The following is a 16,828-nucleotide window of genomic DNA, read 5'->3' as shown; positions in this document are numbered from 1 at the left end:
CAGTTGAGGCGCCGTGACTAATATTGAATTGCTGGGCAACATCATTGCCATCGTTATCATTGTCAAATGGGTATGGATCATGAAAACATACTTAAACGCAAGGTCAAGTATGCACGTGTGGAAAGAGGCGCTGTCATGATGGTCATTCGTTGGAAGACCGATAGAAAAATTGCTGCGTATCCAAACGTGCATTCATTCATCTTCCGAGCCGCTTGATCCTCACGAGGGTCGCGGGGGGTGCTGGAGCCTATCCCAGCTGTCTTCGGGCAGTAGGCGGGGGACACCCTGAATCAGATGCCAGCCAATCGCAGGGCACACAGAAACGAACAACCATCCGCACTCACACTCACACCTAGTGACAATTTAGAGCGTCCAATCAGCCTGCCATGCATGTTTTCGGAATGTGGGAGGAAACCGGAGCACCCGGAGAAAACCCAAGCAGGCCCGGGGAGAACATGCAAACTCCACACAGGGAGGTCGGAGCTGGAATCGAACCCGGTACCTCTGCACTGTGAAGCCGACGTGCTAACCGCTGGACTACCGGGCCGCTTCCAAACGGGCAGATATTTCTTTTTCCACTAATGAACTTTCACGCTTTGAGGAACAAAAAGAGCAATAAGCAACGGACGAAAAGGGGATATGGGTATGTTCAATTTTGGCCTGCGTCGCCGTGTTTGCAAAGACATCACACACTGGCAGTCGGTACACAGAAAGCAGAGGAGTAAAAAAAAAAGGGAAGTCGGCAATCTTTCACTAATTCATCACTGCGGTGATGCAGCTCGGCGTGACAAGCGCGTTCCTGCACATAAATGGTTCCTGAACTCACAGTGGGGGGAACCAGCCACAAAGACTTGTCACACGGTACATGAAAAGGACTGATAGAACTCAGGGCATTTTGACTTGCATTCAACCTGGGCAAGTCTTTTTGCCCAATCCCGGCTGAGATTAGTTCGAGTTAGCCTCAATCCTGCATTCTGAAACTAAATGTAACGACAAAGCTACGTAAACGCAACGCTATGATCTTCATTGAACAAATCACCCGCTTGGCTGTCACGGCGCAATCAGACCTAAAGAAATACAAAAAAGAAGATCAGTAGAAGAAGAAATAGAATATAATTATCTCAGTGCGGCCGGGCCCCAAACGGGCCAAGGCCCGGTGGTTGGGGACCGTTGCTCTACGTGGTACACAAAGCAACATCGGCAAAGGTATGATTAGGTGAGTTTGATGTGGACGCACGTGAGAGTCCTGGCCTCCAACTCATCAAACATATTTGAGGTTGAGCTGCCGTCGATCAGGCCTCCCTTTTTGTTTAACGTGGGTGACCTGAGAACATTTGGCAGAGGCTCCAGGCTTTTTGTCCAAGTGCCCTACAGTACATGCTGCCAGTCTGACGATATTGACACGTTGTACAAACAGTGCCGTTTGGGCCAGGTAAATATATGCCTAACTTGACTAATCGGCTTGATCTGGCGCGGGCGCTAACGCTTGTAAAACAGCAACTTGAGACTATTATTCAGAAAAAATACTGATAACATTCCAAAAAAGATTAGCTTTAATTTTTACCATTTTTTGTTTCTAGGTTTAAATTTCGATACATTGTCAATAAAATGCACAATAAATAGGATGGGATAAATATGCATGTTAGATATTTATTGAACCTTATATGGCTACAAATTAAGCTGTAGGCCGGCGTTTAAAAAGCACAATTAACCAGGTCAGATAAAATATAGTGGTACCTAAATTTAACAGATAAGGGGTCATCTTTTTTGGTGGTCTAAAAACACCGTATACATTGCAAAATAATTGTTTTGTACTTTTCGAGAGTCAAAAATCCCCGGTACAGTACACAATTGTTAATTAACAATTCTTTAAAAGGAAAAAAAAGTGTAACTGTTTTGTAAAAGTTTTAAGTGTTATCCAGAGTTGCTGCCTGGGGAGGATAATCTGGTTGCATTATTGAACCACGATGTTAGCGCTTCCTTTTTCACCTCAATTGCAATTAGATGCCACCGATAAGGGTTTTTAAAAACAACAACAAAGTTCTGTATCAAAGATGTGTACGGGACTAGAGCCTGAGTAAACAGTCATAGATACGAATAACAAGGCCCTGCAGGGCCTTAGGAGGGGCAGGGGATCAAAGTTGAAAAGGGTTCATTGGAACTTTTTTTTGGGGCGAGGATGAATAATCCTGGACAATTTTTATGCAAAGGTATATTGTATTTTTGTATTTGCAGAAACAGAGCAGGAAATAAGGACATCTTTTTAATAATAGAATTTCAATCTGCCTGTTCAATCGGGGCTGTTGCAGTGAGTCTTGGGTCCGTAACCTGCTGGCAAAGCGATCAACACTGCAGGTTACTGTCTCCGTGATCAATACAATGTGAATATCTCATTATATGGACGCCAGAGATATAAACACATACGACAGGCTTCATCTATCAGCGTGAGAGAGAAGTGCTTTACCCGACACTTTCAATAATTGCCTAACACTTTCAATAAAACTGTAGTACTCGACGGTCGCGTGAGGGGTTAGCGACGCCAAGTGGACAGCAATGACACCTGCAACTCGCGCGTGCGCACACACACACATACACACACTCGTTTAACTGTTATTGTGTCTTTATTACTGCGTTGGCGCAGTGATCGTCGCCAACGCTCCCCGACTTACGTACACGTTCAGGATACATCTTTTTTTTTTTAGGTACAGTAATTCGGACTTTCTAAACTTCCGAACACTTGTCGATTTAATGAAACGCAGATATGATGCCATCTTGCGGTCATTCATATTTGCTGTGAAACTGGAATTTTTTTTCATTGGCTGCTCCAAGCATGGCGTAATACGCGTGAATGAGGAAATGAAGAAAAACAATCGTAGATCGCATCTACGCGTACGTTGTAAGTTTTACTAGTGTTATTTTCTTTTCCAACGAATGTTTCTAATTTTCAGCTACATTTAGTAAACGAACCCGGTGTGTGTTTACCCGCTGATGTGTCTTCGCCGAGTGTGCCTTTTCAGAGTTCACAAATGAGTGACTTTAAAAGCTTCCTGATTTTTGGGGGAATAGGATCCAGTTTTGCATGTTCAGGGCTGTTCTATCATTTATACAAAGAGAAGAAAAAGGAGCTGATCAAGCTGAAGGTAAGTGAACCCCACCCACTCTTGAAAGCATTCTTTCTTTTGACTCGTTCGTCTATTCAAGGTCGTTTCCTTGTAGGAAATCCCAGTATTCCGGCCAGATCAGCATTTGGCCACACTGCTGAAATCATCTCCTCGCGGGAGGCTCCAATATGTCGCAGTAGAAGGTGCAAAAATACATTACGGATGGGAAATGCTAAAATGATTAGCCTTCTTTATGAAATTCCAACTGTGCCCATTTGTTACATTCGCAAGAACGGAGACGTCGCCTCCCCGAGGCCAAGGAAAACAAGTGACCAGTTTGCTGAATTGACAGTTGTTGATAAAGTGGTTTACATTTTGGGGGCCATTTAAATACAATTCAGCAGTAATCGACATATCAAGTGTGGCTTCAATCCATGTTGTTTGAGGCCGTCTCACTTTTCACCATATTTAAGACATCTTTCATACTTTTTGTTCCATAGCATATTGAAATAGGGGCAAATCATTCATGTCAGAATGTTATGAATCTGTATCATAAACATTGTACTGGGAATTTTAGGGAAATGCTAATGAGGGGTTAAAAGTGTGGTAACTGACCGTTTTATGTTTTCAAGGCCTGGTTGAGGCAGATGAGAAGCCTCTTTCCAGCAAATTTGTCCCAAGGTGCTATGGTGTACTACAGAAGATCAAAGTCGTGGAACATGCAGAATACTGGAATTCTCTCTCTAAAACATGGTACATTCCGATTCATTCAGAGTCCTTATTTAAAAATAGATCTCTACAAAAGCATTGTCCAGTGATACCGTGAACACTTCCAGGAGCTCTCGGCCGACGAGCAGGAAAGAAACCAACAACTCTGTGCCCTTCTCTCTCATCTGTCCCGGCTCCTACGTCTCTGACTTTCATGTGCGTGTTCAAGACCCCGTAGAGGGCTCAGGTTATTTACTGGAGAGGGTTTACCACCGAGTGAGACAAGCCGAGGAGGGCTTGGTGAACGTGGTCTTGCAAGGCATCAGCGGGGAGCGAGCGGTGGCGATGGAGGAGAGCGAAGAGATGCTGCGCGTGGGGAGCAACCTGACTGTGTTTGGGGAGGTGGTCCTGGAGCGGGGGCACGGGAAGGTGCAGGCCCCGAAAGATGGCCGAGAGTACCTCCTGGTTCCAACTGACTACAAGAGCTTCATCGAGCGGCACGAGAGATCGGCCGACATGTGGAAGATGCTGACGGCCCTGACGGGCATGATTGGAGCCTCCGTACTCGCTGGTGTGATATATGACACGGTGGGAAAAGACGATAGATCCAAATAGATGTACCATGAGAGTGATTGCAATTTTGTCTCAGGTTTGTTTCGCATTTTTTGAATTTTTTTTCTTTGCGACATGGCTTATTTCTACTGGTTGGATGAAAATGTGTCAGATGCAGCTCTTAATGAATTTATCAGGGATGGGGGATATAGTCCTGAAACACTCCACAAAATCTGAAATTGGAAGCAATTATAGCTGTGGCCCAATGTAGTATTTCTGTGCGTATGGTCGGCTCCACAGCCAGGTGTCCCGATACCGTTGATAAATTTTATGACCTCCATGTGGGATTTTGTGGGTTTCATTCACGATCACTCCTGTCAGTCATACCTTGGTTTTCGACCATAATCCGTTCAGAAGGCTGTTCGAAAACCGAAACCATGCTCTTTGACTGTAGTTCACTAACAAGAAGTAAAATCTGTCGCTAGCCTTATGACCGTCCGTGTCTGTCATCTCAGATCTCATCTCAGCCAACAAATTGATATTTTGCCATTCCAAAAAAAAAAAAAAAAACGTGAGAAGTGTGCAGCTATGAATGGATTGCCGATGAAATTTTCATCAAGTGAGAAGGGATGAAAACTACTTAACGTGGAATGTATGACCAATTTTATTTTTGCTTGTCCTATTTTATAGAGGCGAGAATGAAATCCATGTTTACCACTTAGATTATGTTTCGACTGTATAATTTGCTGACGTGTAGTTGCTTTTAAATTAAAATAGTGTCAAACAATGGCTTGGCAGTTGGAATTCATTATTTATCCACACACTTTTCAAAACCTGAAATTCTCTTACTGGAACGAATGGATGCTTCCACCTTTTGTCAAGCAGTCCGAGAGCCTCCTCCCTTCGGATAATTCCCGTCGCAGCATCGACTCATGATGATGGATGTCAGTTGTATGTCAGTTGCGTTAACAACAACGGAAGCGTCAGTGCGAATCAGACGACTATTCTCCGTCCTCCTCCGACGATTCCTCAGCTTCCCTCAGCCACTGGATGAACTTCTGAAGCTTTAGGGAGAGTAGAGGAAAGCAAGCGGACGTTTCGAAAAGTTGCATTTGGAATTTTTCCCCACTTTTTTTCACATCACAACCACACTGTCAATTTATTTTAATGGGATGTGTGTTGGGATGCAAGAGTACCCTGTCCCCAATTTTGGGGAATTTTTCAAATTAGTTGGATTGGGGTTGGGGGCGACAAGGTGCGTCAGTCAAATGACTGTTCCAAGAGTTAATTCAAAGTTTACTTGCAAAGAAATCTGTCAAAGTGATCTTTTGGCAAAAAAATAAATACATGTTTACATGCGTCCTTAATTCCAAATTTCACCATCTTCAAGTCCCATGGAGATTTTCTAGTACAAACTATTCCGAAATTTTCCAGCCGTTTCCAACTTGGTGTTATGTGTGCACTCACCCCTTGGTTCTTACGGAGCTGCCTGCTGGCGTCAGATGTGACACTTTGAGAAAACCAGTGCAGGATCATCTCCTCCTCGAGGATCTCCAGTTGGTACATGGTCATAAGAATCTAGATGGGGGGAGGAAACTGGAAACTTTCCATCTGCGGGTACTCCAGGCCCTTGTGAGCATGGATGTTGTCATGCAGATGAGCCTTACCTTGCACATGGCAGGCCAGTGATTGACCTGCTCCAGGAAGTGCTCTTCGAAAGCAGATAGACAGTCTAGTTGATCCTGTGATCTCTTCACATAATTCTTAAACACCGGTGCCCATTTCTCCAGGAGCTGGCAGAAGAACCAAGCAAAAGTTTGTCATCCCTTAGATTTCATGACCCACAAATACCTGCAATTTGCCATGAATTTGGTCAACAATGAGATCAACGATTAGCAGATGGTTTTGCACTGACAAAAACATAAACCGGATGAAAACTGACAAAGTTCCGACTTCAGTTCAATGCTTTGTCTTGAGTGACTTCACCGTCGCCCCTACCAACATGGCTGCCACATGCAAGCATGCTGGTTAGCTAGGCTTTCACTACTTTTGTCCAGACAGACAAATTGCCTCACGAAGAGAAGCAGCATTACCGGCAGAAGTCCGGCAACATATCGGGACGCTGTGAGCTGCGAGCTGTGATCCTGCAATGGGAGATCCAACAGCACCCCGGTCAGTATCTGCATCACTTCCTGCAGTGTGATGTTGTAGGCGTACCTGTCACAAGTCACACACTTGTCACACTTGACCTCTTTGAGAGCGAGCCTTTCCACTGGATGCTCCAACTTACTTGAGTGAGTTGATCTCAAGCACCAGGTGGTCGCAGCTGATGTTCTCGTCCAAGCCTCTTTGCAGGGTGCCCAGCACCTCCTTCTGGAACACTGCGGGAGTGTTAAGTGCATTTGAGTAGTTACAGCGATTCCATAACAACCACTACGGGATCATTCATTTCCAGTTTTAAATAGAATGGAATCTGAATTAAAACAAGCACTTAACAATTTCAAGGAATTACAAAATGCAGTTGTCATGTCTCTGCCAGTTTGCCAAAAGTGACCTCGAAAGAGCCAACAATATTTTGATGGACAGCATGCAGATTAATAATATACTTATAGTACGAGCACTATAGTGCTCAAATTGAAAATAAAATTATTTGAACATAATTAGCACCCATGGGAAGTTCCGTTATATTTGCATAAGTAACATGGGCCCAAAAATTTAAATAAATAAAAGATCAATCACAAGTCGCAAAAACACCACAGTAATTGAGTCCTTCTCCCTTTGAGAAGCTTTGACACCCAGATTCACCTTTAGCATCATCCATCTCAGGGGAAGGAATCACTGGATCATCAGGACCATCAGGCTCACTGTCGTCACTCTCACTCTCCAGTTCGGGCTTTAACGTCAAACCTTGGACAACAAGAACATATTGGAGACGGCGGGGAGATGTTCACTTCATGGGCACGCGTGAGAAAACAATCAGATCTCGGTTGTTCTCCTACCCCAGAGACAATGTGACATCTCTTCATCATCCGTGTCGTCCAGACCGCAGGCTTTCCACACGTAGCCTTTTCCTTCTGCCCCGACCTCGGCAGGGTTAAAAGCTGCAGAGGTCATCGATTATGGCTCACTTCTGCTCCGGCCGGAATTGAGGGATTTTTCACGCCGCACCTTTCTGTTTGACTTTGTCCTTGCTCTGTCCCACCGCGGCGTCATCGCTGAGGAATTCGTCGTCATCTTCCTCCTCTTCTGCTGGGTAATGCATGGACACCACTGTGCCCTCTGGCACAGAAATGTGTGGTCCAATCACCACCTGGTACACAAGTGCAAGAGTGACGGCGTTTTCTCCTCACGCATGCCCACGAACAGTTGACATCATGTAGTAGGAAACACAAAAAGCCCAGGGTTGCTTACGGGGAAAATATTTACAATCGGGACGGTATTTGCTGCTTACATTGTAGGCCAGGACGCACTGTTTATTCAGCTTGACGCCTTCTTTGACTTCAGCCTTGTCACAGACCACAGAATGACTGATGACCACATTCGCGCCGAGTTCAACGTTGTTCCAGATGTAGGCGTGGTCCAGAACGACATTGTCACCTGAGGCACAAACGCGTTCTGGAGTTCTGTATGTTGCAACCTGTTTGTGAGCACTTCCAAATCTTCCCGGTGAACTCACCGATGGTGCAGTTGTTACCAATGACGCTGTTGGAGATGTAACAATTGGCCCCTATGCTGGTGTCCCAGCCAATGAGAACGTTCTCCTCCATCTGGCTGCCCTGGCCAAGGGTGACCCCCGACCCACGGTAGACGTTGTGGCGCGAGTAAGTGCAGCTCCATCCTTTCTGGTCCGTAAAATTTGCCTCGGGGGTGAGAGGATAGACCCACCGTCTCACCACATCAGATGACACCGAATCGTACATCAGCAAGTTGGACACGCGGGCACCATAACCGTCTGTGGTGACGTGCATATGTATCTGATTCCCCAGAATCTGAGGGAAGGTTGAAAAAAGTACAAGGATAACCGCTCTCGAAATGACATGCGATGTTTTTAAAGCACCACAAGATATCGCCAAATCATCCACACTGATTCTTTATATCAAATATCAATTGCTGTTAATTACCTCTTCATTGACCAAAATACCCCGGACAAAGTCATTCCTTGATTGGTAGTCAAAATTGTCAGTGAAGAGCTCCGCAACCTAAATTATGAGACGAAGAAATGCAGAGTACTTTATTTTGTTGTTGTGGATGTTGTGTTTTTTATACATAAAACAATACTTTCAATTGCACAGATTATTGGAAAGGTTCTTACCTGTGGTGAGCAGATACTGATGTGGCAGTCGAGGAGGTCATGTCTAATTTCAAACTCGTCACTTCCATTGTGGAATATATTCTGGAGACGCAGCAGTAATTCAGTCACTATACGTACACACGCATATAACATATGCAGACAGACAGACAGCTATTGTACCGAGCAACACGATGTGAAAAGATCACTTACCATGGGGAAATGAAGCTTCTTTAAGTTTTGTGTCTTGTGGTAGTGTAAAACTCGCTGACTCTTACTGTCCATGGCAACGATTACATCATCTTCCTCACAGCGAGACTTGTGACCCGGCGATGATTGCTTAAAGAGCATCGTCATCACCGAGATGTTCTTATCAATCTTTCGACGATGCCTAAAGCACATAAAAGTCACTCATTAGGTACACCGCCATCATTTTATGACTGGAGAACAGTGATTCTCTATGCATGCACGCATATCACTACGTCTTTTTTGCAGTAGGCAAAAGTATCACTGCCCAAGTACACTTCAGTGGACAATATTAGAAAGTTGAGTGCAACACTTTACAGATCAGCAACACTTCGGGACAATCGTATTAGCATTTTCAAGTAGAGCAAAGTCTTACCTGTGCTCCAACAGTGCCTGGCTGATGTCAATATTAGACACCACATCTCCATAGACTAACAAAAAGTCTGAGCGAACAAGCGACTTTGCATCAACATCTCTGAGGACATCTCCCAGGGATCTGTACAGGTCTGATGTGAGGATGTGGACTGTGTTCGGAGAGGTCGATCGACACCATTTAGACTTCCTTCAGATATAAAGCAAGACTCAATCAACATAAGAGCTGACCTTTCTCAGATCCAAAGCGGTGCTTCGAATGATACTTACAGCAGGTGTTCCTTAATCTTGCTTGCCATCCAACAGCAAAACACGAATGTTTCCTGGACCCCCGTGGAAGTTAGGAATTCCAGAACGTAGTCGATCATAGCAACATTACCCAGTGGCAACAAAGCCTGTCAACAAACTTTGACGGTTACATCAGTGAACAATAACGTGACCAACTATGGAAAATGTTATTAAAATCAACCAACACAGCAATTCGATATTCAGTCTTAATGCCACTAATGTAAACATGAACACAGCTGCGGTAAAAGAGAGAAGCAATGTACTGTTCGCAGCATGGTTAGCTGATGGTAGCAATCCTGTTAGCTCAGCGCAATGCCTTACCCGTGGCTGGTCTTTGGTCACCGGGAAAAACTTTCGGTTAAAACTATCAGCGACCAAAACGGCCTGTAGCTGAGGCTCTTCTTCATCTTGCTCACAACCACCTTTTCTACTTGAAATTCTCTGTTTTCCTCCTCTGCCTGCCATGCTCTAATGTTTAACTTGTCACTGACTCAACGATGGAGTCGGATGAAGCGACGGTGGCTGAGACAGGACAAATTTGCGAACGCTGCAGCACCAGAGTATCCTACCAGAGTCAGCAAATCAGACGCCGTCATGAACGAATTTGTGGACCGTCTGTCAGTATTGACCCTGTAAAATCGCGACACAGTCGTCAGAATATGACCAAGAATATCCGGCATTGAATTAAGGAGACAGCCGTGCCGACGGCCGAGGTCGTCAACACAAGCAGGTTCCGCATGCCATTGAAAGATAGCTTTAATGCACCCGTGTAACCAAAAAAGCGTTTGGGTGCAGTATTTTTTGATACTCAATGTATTTTTATCCTTCTGACCACCACAGTTACACTTTAAAAATTCATTTCGGAAATTTGAGCCAATTGACCTGCGACTCAACTTGGGGTCATGTGTGTGAACTTTCATGATCCTTGCTGAAATCTGTACCGGAATGTCAAATTCTCAAGGGTAATAAATAACGTTGAGATTTTGCATCGGCCCTCCGAGGGAAGCCGTACCTCCGAAGTTACCCAGGTAAAAAAAATTGTTTGACACCCTTGGTGTAACCGAAAGGTGCGTGATTTGATAACTTGGATGACACAGCATGAACCCTGAACCAGTTGCCAGCCGGCAACAGCAGGGTACACAGAGAAGAACAAACATCTACGCTCACAATCACACCTAGGGACAATTTAGAGTGTTCAACCAGCCGGAGGAAACCAAAATACCCACAGAAAACCCACACAGGCACGGAGAAAACATGCTCCACACAACTCCACACAGGAAGGCCGGAGCCGGGATCGAACCCACGACCTCTGCACTGTGAGAGCGACATGCTAACCTTTTTTTTTGTGATGCTCACCCTTCATCTGCTAAATGAAAAGCCCCCCCGCAAAAAATAATGAGGAATTGACTAATAGAATCATGTCAACCTTGTAGATTTCATCCTTAAACCCACAAATATGTACAGTCATGGCCATTAAACATTAACTCATTGAGTGTTAAATATTCCGTTGCCTGAACCGTAACAGAGCGATCTTCCACTTTGTATCACATGTCAAAACAATGGAGTTCGGAGAGATTCTGAGGACCATTGGAGGATTTGGAATTTTTCAGAAAGTCATTCTCTTAGCGCTAACATTTCCCAATTTTTTACTGCCTATATGTTTTTCCAGTTTTCTATTCATCCAGTCAGATCCAGACGGACATTGTAACACAGACTGGATTCGCAAGATTGCTCCCAACCTGACGTCGGATGAGCAGCTGAATCTGACCATTCCTCAGGAGCAGAATGGTTCTTTCAGCAAGTGTCTCATGTTTGTTCCAGTGGAATGGGACATCGCAACCATCAGGGAGCGCGGACTCAACGAGACGACGACGTGCCAGAATGGTTGGGTGTCCTCGGACACAATGTATGAAGCCACGATAGTCACCGATGTAAGTGACCGTGCGTGATTGTGCTCTTACCGCGTCTCACGTCATGCTGATTCGGTGACTTTTGCTTTGCAGTTTGATCTCGTCTGTGACAGGTCCAGTATGCCTTCTGTTGTGCAGACAATCTTCATGGCTGGCATACTCTCGGGTTCCATTCTTTTTGGCCCTATCCTTGAACCGTAAGTTCCACATACACTCTTTAGACCAGGGGTGTCCAAACTTTTTGCCAAGGGGGCCAGATTTTATGTGGTAAAATGTCGGGGGGCCGACCTTGGCTGACATTCTTTACATTGAACAACAATATTGTTCAACAAATTTTAGTAAGCCAGTCTGTTTCACATTTCCATTTTTATTTTAATTTCAACAATCTTAAGAATTTCTTTTGGTTCATTTGAAACAGGTATATCACATGCAACTGCTTATTCACTTGACTTTTTCTTAAACAGAAGTCTCCTGAGTGCAAATTGATTGATTTGAAACATAAAATGCATCACCATGACTTTTCAATAGTCACAAAACCTTTGACTCGAACAGCAGGGAAATGAACAAGCAATACACATATCCACAACTGCAAGGATCATTTGAAATATGACATATCAGTCAATATAAACACGGAGTGATGTCTTGTTAACTCGTGAGTGATGCCCCCTAGTGTCTAAATGCTATTACTCATTTAGTGAATGCTATTACTCATTTAGCCACTAGAGGGAAGCAGTACTCTATGAAACATCACTCACCAGTCTACGAGACCTCAGTCAATGCAACACGTGTTCCATTGCGCCCAACCTGCGGGCCAGACGGCACTGATTTTATGACACGGGCCGAGGGTCGGATGAAATTCGACCGCGGGCCGGATTTGGCCCGCGGGTCGGACTTTGGACATGTCTGCTTTAGACAAAAGAACCGGAACATACTTCATTTCAATTGCACATCTCCGTTCCGACTCAATCACACAACGATCAACTCGACGCTTCCAGCACCTTTGTGGGCTCGGCTGCAGCCGGGGCAGAATTTTAACTGAGGTCCGGATATAGAAGTTGGATTCGCTTTCAATGCTTACGATTCTTCTGAGACTTTCAGACCAGGAATACTGTTGATGAAAACAAATGTCATGCATAAGCTTTGACTACGTGTGTGTAGAATAGAAAGAGCCGCTAAGCCTTCTTTTGCTTCTCAATTTTAGATGTGGCCGTTTGAGAACCACACAGATACCAGCAGTGATCCTGTTCATATGCAATATTGTGTCCGGTGCATCTCCAAATGTCTACGTTTACATTGTTGCACAGTTCCTGGTTGGAGTTGGTCTTGCAGGATATCGAGTTAACTCGACCGTATTAGGTATGGCAAACGAAACGGGTGCGAGTGTTCCTTTTTACATCAAACCGCACATGCCCTCTAAATCAGTGGTCCCCAACCACCGTGCGTCACTGTGTCATTTAATCTACATTTGCTGCGCAGTAGAATAAGACTTTTGATAGGAACTAACGTGAATAAACTGTGGAATTACTCTATAATTGTCGTCGTTGTCAATACTAGTGCTTTAAAACCGGCAATGAAAAAAAAAAAAGGTCGCTAGTACATGCTAGAACTGCATGTACAGTACGTGACTCAAAAAAGGTTGGGGACCACTGCTCTGAATATACAAGATGTTTGTTTGTTTGTTTTCTCTCGAATCAAGTGTGTTTAAAAATGTATTTGTAGCTACCGAGTGGTTAGGGATCACCAAAAGATCCTATGCCTCCTGTTTGTGCCAAATGTTTGCTGCTCTGGGACAGTGTGTCCTGGCCGGACTGGTGTATGAAATTCGGAATTGGAGAATAATACAATACGGGCTGGCAGCGGTCTATGCTATTGTCGCGCTCTACATTTGGTATGTACCGAAATGTGAAACAATGCGGTGTGATTCAACCTCTTGGCTGCCAAGTTCCTCTAATATTTGACATTCTTCAAGGTGGATTCCAGAATCTGTGAGATGGTTGTTGAGTCGAGGGAGACTCGAGGAAGCAAAGAGGTTGATCAGGAAAGTTGCGGCGATCAATAAAAAGCAAATCCCGGAGAACATGCTGGAATGCATGGTAACTTTTTTTTACAATTACAATCACGTTTCAGCAAACGTTTGACTTCTAACCCCAGAGTTTAATGATTTGTTCCACGCCTCCATCACACATTTACAGGGACATGAGAAAGAAGAGCCACAAGCTGGAACAATGAAAATCTTTTTTACCACGGCGGTCTTACTGAAATATTTGGTCATTGTGTGTTTTACATGGTAGGGAAACCGCAATTTACCATTTTGACATCTCTCTCTCTCTCTCTCTCTCTCTCTCTCTCTCTCTCTCTCTCTCTCTCTCTCTCTCTCTCTCTCTATATATATATGTAATAATTATTTATTAATAATTATTATTAATAAATAATGGGCGGCCCGGTAGTCCAGTGGTTAGCACGTCGGCTTCACAGTGCGGACGTACCGGGTTCGATTCCAGCTCCGGCCTCCCTGTGTGGAGTTTGCATGTTCTCCCCGGGCCTGCGTGGGTTTTCTCCGGGTGCTCCGGTTTCCTCCCACATTCCAAAAACATGCGTGGCAGGCTGATTGAACGCTCTAAATTGTCCCTAGGTGTGAGTGTGAGAGCGAATGGTTGTTCGTTTCTGTGTGCCCTGCGGTTGGCTGGCAACCGATTCAGGGTGTCCCCCGCCTACTGCCCGAAGACAGCTGGGATAGGCTCCAGCACCCCCCCGCAACCCTAGTGAGGATCAAGCGGTTTGGAAGATGAATGAATGAATGAATTATTTATTAATAATAATTATAGAAAGAGAGAGAGACAGCATACACACACACACACATGAATATGAATGGTGGCATAACGTTTTAGTTTCAATTTCGGACCTTTCATTTTATTTGCCCCTTTTAGGTTTTCGGTGAATCTAGGCTACTTCAGTCTTATTCTCAACGTGGGTAAGTTCGGTTTGGACATCTTTCTGGTTCAGTTCATCTTTGGCATCGCGGAAATACCCGTACACATCCTCTGCATATGGGTTTTGGAATTGCTGGGGAGAAAAATCTCCCTGATTGTGACCCTGCTGACTGGCGGCTTTGTTTGCTTCTTGACCCTGGCTTTCTCACAAGGTACAGAATTTTGCTCTTCCCTCGCATGCTTTTGCAGCCCGGGTATTGTTTTCGCACCCAGGACTGTTTGATTTCCACTGTTCTGTACTCGAACCCTCTTTGCAGACAATCCTGTGGTTACTACGGCTCTTGTCACGACGGGGAAGTTCTTTTTGAATGGGGCTACGTCCGTATGCATGGTCTACTCTCAAGAGCTCTTTCCCACTTCAGTCAGGTAAACATATGAGGGCTCTTTATCCTTTGCAAGGTCGCAGGGAAATTGAGTTCGATGCGGGATGGATATGATCTATTTTTATTTATAATAAGGTGTCACCCTATGAAAGTCTGCATTTATTTCTGTATTCGTACGTGTAGGGCAAAAAGATAATTGAGTTAGCTGCACATTTCCATTGTTCAGGGTCTGAAAAACATCACACGCAAACCGGACCTCTTTTTAGTCCTCATTCATTGGGGTGCTAAACTCATTCATTCATTCATTCATTCATTCATCTTCCATACCGCTTGATCCTCACTAGGGTCGCGGGGGGTGCTTGGAGCCTATCCCAGCTGTCATCGGGCAGTAGGCGGGGGACACCCTGAATCGGTTGCCAGCCAATCGCAGGGCACACAGAAACGAACAACCATTCGCACTCACACTCACACCTAGGGACAATTTAGAGCGTCCAATCAGCCTACCACGCATGTTTTTGGAATGTGGGAGGAAACCGGAGCACCCGGAGAAAACCCACGCAGGCCCGGGGAGAACATGCAAACTCCACACAGGGAGGCTGGAGCTGGAATCGAACCCGGTACCTCTGCACTATGAAGCCGACGTGCTAACCACTGGCCGCTGTGGGGTGCTAAACTGTTTTTGGAAAGTCAGCTCACAATATTTGGCATGAATGTTTCAGTAACAAATCCCCCCACCCCCACCATATTCTATATTAAACGATGTCTGTTGATTGGAAGAAAAAAAAGTGCACAGTGACCGTCGTAGGCGTCCGCTCGACGGGAGTGCAGCCATGGCGCGCTTTTGTGTCGCAAAGAATTATTTGAGTGGGGAAAACGGGAAGTTTGAAAATAATGTGGATTGCGACACAATGACAGTTTTCATTCTCGACAGGCAAACCGCGGTTGGCTTTGGGGCCATAGCGATGAGAGCAGCCGGACTGTTGGCTCCGCTGGTCAACATGTTGGCCGTGTACCACATGTCCGTACCCATCATCATTTTCAGCAGCCTGACGGTGTTCAGCGCGGCTCTCGCTTTCCTTCTTCCTGAAACGAGGAGAACAGAACTGCCCGATTCTACCAGTCAGGTCCAAAACAATCGGTAAGCCGACCAAGCAGCTGTTGCTGTGTGGTGGCGTGATTTCTGATGTTCTGTAGATGATTGTTCGTCCGCGGACCCGAGCTCTGGACGAACCTTGCCGGTTTGAGCCAACCTCTAGTAAAACAATTACTGTTTTCGTTGATGAATTTGGATTTGATGAGCTGGATTAACAACAAGCAGAGGCCATGTTGAGGACCGATAACAATGTTCAGTCAATTTATAATTCTGTCAAACCCCAACGGACAAAACAGACGACGCACATGATCAGAGATGAGGTTCTCGCTTGTATTCACGGTACTGTAAAAGAAAGTGAAGTGGTGCCAAAAATAGCACCCAGGTCATATTATAGAATACGACAGAAACACATAATGTGAAATAAGTGTGTTTGGTCTCCTTTATGGGAACCCGATTATTGTTTTAAGAGAAAAGGAGGTTGACTTTCTCCCTTGTCCTGACAGAAACTTCACAAAGAAGACAGGAACTGACTTCGGGCTGACTCAACAAAAGAGAAGCAAATCCACCAAACTTTAGTCTCTCTTGTGTGCTCCGTCCGGTGTCGACAAGGTTACAAGATTAAGAGCATGAGCAAATGATTTTATTTACACAATCCTGTACTCTGTTCCTAAATAAATAAATTCATGAGAAGCCAATCAGATTATGGATGGGTGGATACAAATTTTGATGAGGTCTTCTGGCCAGCTGCTATAAGAGCCAAGGCCAAGCAAGGTAAAAGTTGACTCAGAGGCTGTCATGATATTTCATATTTTCATACACACACATATTTGCATTTATGTTTTTGTTTGTTTGTTTTTTTGGGGGGGGGGGGGTTGGGCCTCATTCCTGTTTTTGCGGAATTGGAGCGTGGTTGCAGCAGGTGTCGTGTTTGCCCCTTGCCAGCCACCCCAGAGAGCG

At 44.9% G+C, this 16,828-nt stretch overlaps 3 protein-coding genes across 3 annotated transcripts; 2 read left to right on the top strand and 1 right to left on the bottom strand.

The window, feature by feature from the left end:
- The first annotated feature begins 2,635 nt into the window (after positions 1 to 2,635).
- On the top strand, positions 2,636 to 4,807 carry LOC127616911 (mitochondrial ubiquitin ligase activator of nfkb 1-A). Its single transcript, XM_052088732.1, has 4 exons — positions 2,636 to 3,140; positions 3,217 to 3,304; positions 3,734 to 3,854; positions 3,938 to 4,807. Exons 1-4 carry the CDS (start codon positions 3,027 to 3,029, stop codon positions 4,422 to 4,424), a joined length of 810 nt encoding a protein of 269 aa, XP_051944692.1. The 5' UTR covers positions 2,636 to 3,026; the 3' UTR covers positions 4,425 to 4,807.
- Positions 4,808 to 5,007: 200 nt separating this feature from the next.
- On the bottom strand, positions 5,008 to 10,087 carry eif2b5 (eukaryotic translation initiation factor 2B, subunit 5 epsilon). The gene is made up of 16 exons (XM_052088719.1): positions 9,877 to 10,087; positions 9,538 to 9,662; positions 9,272 to 9,457; positions 8,863 to 9,040; positions 8,674 to 8,754; positions 8,483 to 8,560; positions 8,038 to 8,350; positions 7,813 to 7,958; positions 7,530 to 7,671; positions 7,361 to 7,462; positions 7,167 to 7,268; positions 6,652 to 6,742; positions 6,455 to 6,578; positions 6,029 to 6,154; positions 5,829 to 5,939; positions 5,008 to 5,425 (listed from the first exon to the last, which is right to left on the bottom strand). The coding sequence occupies exons 1-16, from the start codon at positions 10,018 to 10,020 to the stop codon at positions 5,363 to 5,365; spliced, it is 2,112 nt and encodes a 703-aa protein (XP_051944679.1). The 5' UTR covers positions 10,021 to 10,087; the 3' UTR covers positions 5,008 to 5,362.
- Positions 10,088 to 11,052: 965 nt separating this feature from the next.
- LOC127616907 (solute carrier family 22 member 13-like) lies at positions 11,053 to 16,571 on the top strand. Its single transcript, XM_052088725.1, has 10 exons — positions 11,053 to 11,486; positions 11,559 to 11,662; positions 12,667 to 12,821; positions 13,185 to 13,353; positions 13,435 to 13,558; positions 13,658 to 13,752; positions 14,393 to 14,607; positions 14,713 to 14,821; positions 15,710 to 15,916; positions 16,375 to 16,571. The coding sequence occupies exons 1-10, from the start codon at positions 11,115 to 11,117 to the stop codon at positions 16,445 to 16,447; spliced, it is 1,623 nt and encodes a 540-aa protein (XP_051944685.1). The 5' UTR covers positions 11,053 to 11,114; the 3' UTR covers positions 16,448 to 16,571.
- The last annotated feature ends 257 nt before the right edge of the window (positions 16,572 to 16,828 follow it).

This window comes from Hippocampus zosterae, chromosome 15 (genome assembly GCF_025434085.1).
Source record: "Hippocampus zosterae strain Florida chromosome 15, ASM2543408v3, whole genome shotgun sequence".
Lineage (NCBI taxonomy): Eukaryota > Metazoa > Chordata > Actinopteri > Syngnathiformes > Syngnathidae > Hippocampus > Hippocampus zosterae.
Note: the sequence above shows the minus strand (reverse complement) of the source record. Positions and strands in the feature narration are given on the sequence as shown.

Excerpts from the sequence above, each read along its gene's own strand:
- LOC127616911 (XM_052088732.1), top strand. The coding sequence starts at position 3,027 with ATGAGTGACTTTAAAAGCTTCCTGATTTTTGGGGGAATAGGATCCAGT. Across the intron at positions 3,141-3,216 it reads AGGAGCTGATCAAGCTGAAG|GAAATCCCAGTATTCCGGCC; the intron begins GTAAGTGAACCC and ends GTTTCCTTGTAG. Across the intron at positions 3,305-3,733 it reads CCAATATGTCGCAGTAGAAG|GCCTGGTTGAGGCAGATGAG; the intron begins GTGCAAAAATAC and ends TATGTTTTCAAG.
- LOC127616907 (XM_052088725.1), top strand. The coding sequence starts at position 11,115 with ATGGAGTTCGGAGAGATTCTGAGGACCATTGGAGGATTTGGAATTTTT. Across the intron at positions 13,354-13,434 it reads ATTGTCGCGCTCTACATTTG|GTGGATTCCAGAATCTGTGA; the intron begins GTATGTACCGAA and ends ACATTCTTCAAG. Across the intron at positions 13,753-14,392 it reads GTCATTGTGTGTTTTACATG|GTTTTCGGTGAATCTAGGCT; the intron begins GTAGGGAAACCG and ends TGCCCCTTTTAG.
- eif2b5 (XM_052088719.1), bottom strand. The coding sequence starts at position 10,020 with ATGGCAGGCAGAGGAGGAAAACAGAGAATTTCAAGTAGAAAAGGTGGT. Across the intron at positions 6,579-6,651 it reads CTTGAGATCAACTCACTCAA|GTACGCCTACAACATCACAC; the intron begins GTAAGTTGGAGC and ends GACTTGTGACAG. Across the intron at positions 5,426-5,828 it reads AGCTCCGTAAGAACCAAGGG|CTTCAGAAGTTCATCCAGTG; the intron begins GTGAGTGCACAC and ends CTCTCCCTAAAG.